Source organism: Fusarium pseudograminearum, chromosome 2, assembly GCF_000303195.2.
Source record: "Fusarium pseudograminearum CS3096 chromosome 2, whole genome shotgun sequence".
NCBI lineage: Eukaryota > Fungi > Ascomycota > Sordariomycetes > Hypocreales > Nectriaceae > Fusarium > Fusarium pseudograminearum.
In genome coordinates, this window is record NC_031952.1 from 6053077 (window position 1) to 6059216 (window position 6140).

At 48.8% G+C, this 6140-nt stretch overlaps 2 protein-coding genes across 2 annotated transcripts, besides 1 other annotated feature; one reads left to right on the plus strand and one right to left on the minus strand.

The window, feature by feature from the left end:
- Positions 1-70: 70 nt before the first annotated feature.
- Positions 71-1628, minus strand: FPSE_03469 (uncharacterized protein; the record flags this gene model as incomplete). The annotated part of the gene is made up of 4 exons (XM_009256588.1): positions 71-499; positions 556-947; positions 997-1450; positions 1503-1628. The coding sequence occupies 4 exons, from the start codon at positions 1626-1628 to the stop codon at positions 71-73; spliced, it is 1401 nt and encodes a 466-aa protein (XP_009254863.1).
- A 3462-nt stretch (positions 1629-5090) lies between these two features.
- On the plus strand, positions 5091-5731 carry FPSE_03468 (uncharacterized protein; the record flags this gene model as incomplete). The annotated part of the gene is made up of 2 exons (XM_009256587.1): positions 5091-5243; positions 5291-5731. 2 exons carry the CDS (start codon positions 5091-5093, stop codon positions 5729-5731), a joined length of 594 nt encoding a protein of 197 aa, XP_009254862.1.
- Positions 5732-6038: 307 nt separating this feature from the next.
- Positions 6039-6140: a repeat region.

Sequence of the window (6140 nt, forward strand, 5' to 3'; positions counted from 1 at the left end):
GCAACGCTTGCATTATACGAATCTAAATCTAATAATCTCATCTATACATATCCTCCTCTATAAAACTCTCTTAAGTAGAGTTGGAGTTATCGGCGCAAGACCAGGCAGCAGATCCACCGCTGACTGCGTAAGAGTCGATAATACCCTTGATGGAACCGTAGGTACCTCCGATCATGAGGAAGGTGCCGAGGATGATGACGAAACAGCACCAGCCAACCATCAAGGTCCAGCGAGTGGTGCGCTGAGACTTGTCCTTGCCCTCAGCCCAGTGGTCGTAGAGCCAGAGGCATCCGAAGAGCTGCATGCACTGCAGGGTTCCGAGAAGGGCACCGACGAGAGAAACGAGACCACCGAAGACAGGGATACCACTGGCAATGACATAGGCAATGACAGCCATGCCAAAGGTGCAGCTCAGCCATACAGCCCAGTGGGTGAATGTGTTCGCACTAAGATGCTTGGAGCCACGGAGGATGCGGACGAAAGCGTACTTGGCGGGAACCTATTTCAGCTTGTTAAGAGATGGATTGATAGCAAATTTTTGATGGTCGAACTTACGTGAGTGTACAGAGTAGCAGAGACGATCAGACCGGGAAGAGCCAGACCGTAGCTGATCTTCTTGATGGTCTTCCCAGCGGAACCCAGAGCAGGAGAAGCGACATAGGTACCGCAGTAGTAGTAAACAACAATACCGACAACAACATAGACAACTGTGACAACAGTCTGGCAAAGGATAAGGGACTTCTTGTAGTGCTTGGGCTCACGCATCTCGGCAGCGATGGGGAAGAAGACGGGGGTACCGCAGTAAGCAAAGATGAAAGCAGCGATAGCAGACATGGCTTCGGCAAAGGTAGGGGTGTTGAACAGCTTGTAGTCGGACTTCCATACACCATCCTGGGGAGCGAGATCAGGGCGGTCCTGAACACCGACGGCAACGGTAACGACAAAGACTGGACGCTGTTAGACATGTTTGGCTGTGATATACAGAGAAGAACTTACTGGAGGTGACAAGAGTCACGAGACCAACCCAGGCGAGCCAAGAAACACGGTCCAGAGTTCGGATAGAAGCAGTAAGGAAGGCGACAACCATGGCCACGGCGACGAAGACGGCAGTGCAAGTTCCGTGCATGGACAGACTGTTGAGCGCAATCGAGATACCGAGCATGGCGGAACCGGCGATACAGATGGTGAGGAGCGAGTAGGAGATACCGTAGAACTCCTTACCGACACGGCCAAAGACGAGACCAGCGGCATCGTCGATACCGTAGACTTCAGGGTGACGTTGCTTGAACTTGCCAACAACGAGGTCGGACCAGGTGGTGATGACGGCGATGACCAACATACAGATGATACCGGGGATGAGACCAAGGGCGTCGAAGGAGGCGGGGATGGACAGAACGCCCAGACCGATCTGGGACTTCATCATGAGGACTGATGTTCCGAGCCAACCAACCTGCGCATGTTAGTTCTCTGTACATGGTATGGAGGTGTTGTAGACGACATACGTTACGGTAGTTGGGGCCATCTTCTGTGATGGTTCCAAAGACGGCATCGTTGGTGACAGCAGCATCCTCACCAGAGTGGTGCTTGGAAGGCTCAGCAGCCTGGTTCTCCGAGTCGTAGTGGCTCATGTTGTGCAAAGATGATGAAGATGAGATGCAGAGACAAGGACAAGAAGACTGGAGTAAATGGATCTCATTCCTGGGGCATGGTTATATATACGTAAACACCGAGATCTAGCCCCCTCGCATCTGGGGTAGTCTAGTGTTAGTGCCGTCTCTTTCTCTGTCTCTTTTTTTCCCACTTGATAATAGTACAGATACTACATACGTAAAAGAGTTTGGTTTGACGATCTTTGCCCCCATACCCCAAACTGACTCGCATCTCCGTTTATGGATCCTCGAGAACGAGGGAGTGGGTACAATGTGCAAGAGATAGGGCCCAGAGCCGTCAAGTTCGGTTCGGTACAAGGCCCCATGGGGGGGAAAGCTCGCATTCTCAGAGACAGAAGCATTGAATGCTAGGCGGGCCGAGTTTACAGCTTATCTTGGACGGCGTCCCCTTGACCTTGACCATGTTTGTTTGTATGGTAAAACGGGTCTTATCGTGGTTCGACTTGTTAGTCCATCATGAGGATGAGCCGTGGAATGCCGCAAGCAATCAAAAAATTTCTGCAGAGTTTGTCGAGGCTTTACTCAATCAGGCATGACACAATTCCCTCTTCGGGCTTAGAAGCGTTCCCTCGGCGGATCTACTCCAACTCAGCTGGCGGCTATTCTCGCTCCAAAAGTCCAAGACGCTCTCGACTCCAACTTTCTTGGCGATGCTAAAGCTTAGTTTAAACTTGCCCAAAGACTCCCAGGAACGATTCCTCCTGGGGCAACGATATGAGAATCTCGGGGCCCCAGGTATCGAGGGGAGTTTTCAGTACGTAAAACGTACAAGGGGCGTCGTGTCATGTCGAGGAAAAGTCTGGAGAGTTGGTACGTCGGTAACATCTGGTGACTTTTCCCCAACTTTTGAGAGTGCGGAGAAATTTCCAGTTTACTCCAACTTGACGCCATATCCGCTCTTGGAGCTGGGTTGTTTGCGCGCGCTCTGTAGCTCGGCTCGGAGGAGAGAGAGGAGAAGACATGGTAGAGCAACGGCACTTGACGCCGTCTCCACTCAATGCTACGGTCGGCCCGAGTCTATGAGGATTATGATAGTGAAGAGCAGGAAGGATTATCGCCATTATCAGGATCATCATCACAGCAAGAAATATCACCATGTTATCTCTGTATAGTAAAACCCACTGGACAAGCTCACAGTATGTTTATCTCCCGATCCCTGATTCTCATCCACAAAAGCTTTGAACATGTCTCTACCACATGTAACAATGCTCAGGTCACTCACTTCCTTGCTGGTGGAGCAGGCAGGACAAAGTGGAAATCACGGTGCACGCACTTCTAGACTCAACGGCACCCTCCTTGAAGCCAGGGATCTCTCCGACTTTGTACGTAAAAGAAACCTCGAGAAACATAATAACGTTGACCACATGTTTTTCTTGGCAAAGCATTGTGATAAAGGGCCCCCATGGGGAAGATATGGAGCGCGTCTCCATAGTCGTGCTTGTGACATGTCGCGATGCAAATGACGACAAGAAGCTGAAGATGTTTCCCTTGGTCAAAAAGTCAAAAGTTACTAACCATGTACAGAATAAGCTTGTAAATAAGAAAGGGGGAAAGAGCGCGTCAAAGGCAAAAAGGACATGGAAGCTAAAAGGATCTGCTCAGCCGAAGCCGAAGTAAGACTTAGGCCTACTTACTCTGTACTACCTGCGGTTACAGTGCCGGTACTCCAATTTCGGGGTTTTATTGCCCTCAGCCGCTTTCGACCTGCCCAACAGAGTCAAGGGGAATAATCGCTCACGCGCATTGGACACGAAGTAGAAGAACAAACCAACACAAATCTCTCTCACTCACTCATGCTATCGCCTGATACTTACTCTCATCGGTCTTACCGGTGCATGCACGCGCCACATCGTGTCTGCAACCTCGGATCCGCGGCTGCCACACACATACCGTCATCCCTGTCCTCTCACTGACTCTTGGTGGTATCAAATTTTCCAGGAATTTTTAATCAAGACGCTAGTTATGCAACGCAAATTCTTCTAGAAGGTCTGGAACGCGTTGCTATTGGTCAAGTTGGTTTTTTCTCCTTACTTACTTCGGGAAGATGCCGTGTGTTTGTAACGGGAATGACGGGTCAAGAAAAAGTTCATACTTGTCCGTCCTGCTCCTCCGCGTCATCTGTCTATGCAAGGGCGCCCGCGATGTTATCGGGAATGAGCGCAATTACCCTACAGACATGTGGAATGATCTGCGTCCGACATTCCCCCTTTGGCTGGTACTATTGTTGTTATTGTTGCTGCGACTCGATTTTCGCTACGCGTCGGCTTTAGCGAAACCTCGGCAGATACCGTCTTAATTTCATGCTGGAATTCTCTGCTACGAGGTCCTCATCGCGATGCGACACATAGATAGGCATTTCTTTTAACGGGCCAACGGAGATAAAATCCAAAGACATACCTCCGAATGACTCCTATCATAATACCCACCAGTAGGACAAGCACACTGACCACAAGGCTGATACAGCTAGTTCCTTAGTTAAAACTGCATGGTATTATAGATGGGGATACCCAAAACGAGTATCCGTAATTGCCTAGAACTGTCCACTCGTATAATTCTCAGCGGCTGTGCAGCACCAAGACATGCACACAGACTGTGGGGATATACGGAAAGCAGAAAGCAAAGACCAGTATTGGTAATCACGAGGAAAAGATATCGAAGCGAGTTGGAATCTAGACCATTGTTGGTAGTTTTTGTGTCCATCTTTAAGTGTGCTAAAGCAAATGGGCCGATTTCATCTTCTCCACCTACGCTCGTCCCTTGGGCCGGGTATCCTATCAGTCAACCCCTTTCTTCGAGATAGACGAGAGGGGACGATGACAGTATGTCAATTGTTAGAGATATGTTGTCAGAATAGCCCAGGTTCGCTATAAGATGATCTGAAACAGTGTGATTGCCCTTAGACCCAAAAGTGCAATTTTGAGTACTGCATTGATGATGAGAGGATCTAGTTCTCGGAGCTGTTGCACAAGGTGTAGCTGTGACGGAGCATATTTCAGCTACAGGATACCGGACGCGAAACTCGCACCGAAGGAGACTACAAACGAACAGTTCATCTTAGCCAAGATCATTTCAACCCGCCGATCACCATCGACTATAACATATTTATTTATGCAGGGACTGTGGAACAACGATCTGGGTCGTCCTACCCTGAACCGCGTGGCAGAAAAGATCATCAACACTTGGCGTCTGTTCAAACCAGCTCGATATCAGTCGTTGTACGTGATGGGGATTGACTCAAATCCCGTAGAAAACTTGGGGTGCATACGCAATTTAGTTGATGGCATTCTTGCATAAATAGTTGTCATTATGACGTCAAGCATTTGTGTGAAAGAACAAACCTGCTGTAAAGTTTTCGGCATCCTTCAACTGTGATGAACCTGTCGCTATGTATCAACACCTCCAAGAAACAAGACAGTAGCAATGGCCGAAGATTTGAAGAACCCAGCTGTCAAGCCAGTGCCAAAAGGCCATCGATGGATCCTTTTCGTTTCAGGTCCTACGGCATCTGGCAAGTCATCAGTCGCCAAATATCTAGCAGATGAGCTCAACCTCAAGTTTGTAGAGGGAGATGATGTAAATTCCACACGGGATTTGATGAGCAGAGTACTGACTATGAAAAGTTCCACCCAAAATCGAACGTTGACAAAATGAGCCGCGGCGAACCTCTGACCGATCAAGACCGATTGGGATGGCTTCAAGCGTTACACGAACACGCTATTCACCACCCTAAAGGCCCAGGCACCGATCATCTCGTGGTGACATGCTCAGCATTAAAGCGTCAGTATCGGGACCTACTTCGTCAAGGTTCTGAGAACGCAGGCGACCTACGTGTGCACTTTTTGCATCTTGATGCGCCAGAGGAGGTTCTTAGGCAGCGTGCTACGGCAAGGAAGGGGCACTTTGCAGGATCTGCGCTGGTGCATAGTCAGTTCGAGGCGCTGGAGAGGCCCGGAGAGGATGAGAGAGATGTTTTAAATATTAGTGTGGATCAGACAGTTGAAGAGGTTCAGAGGGAAGCATTGGCGAGGGTGACTGAGTTGCTGGATGAGGATACTGCATAACGTGAAGAATGTTTAATGAAACATTTAGAAGGCAAAAGAAGGATCAAAGGGTCTGAGTTGATGCTTATGATAGAATATCCAGAGCTATATTGATAGAGTAACCAACCAGAGAAAATTACCACTCCACTTAGATATAGCTATTACTGGCGATGGTTGTTAACTCACCCGTAACAGCAGCCGGCTCATTCAGGACACGCTATACGAAGTCCATTCTCATCATGAAGATAAAAAGAATATGGGGTTTAATAAATCCTTATAAGCCTTAGGACTAAACAAAAAGATATCAAGACCAGAAGCTCGAGTCGGCAAAAACATACAACAGCGGGGATTCGCTGGTCGTCACCGACCCAACTACTAATCCGCCCCTTACCAGCTTGACTATGGGAGAGCGGACGGGATCCCGTATTTT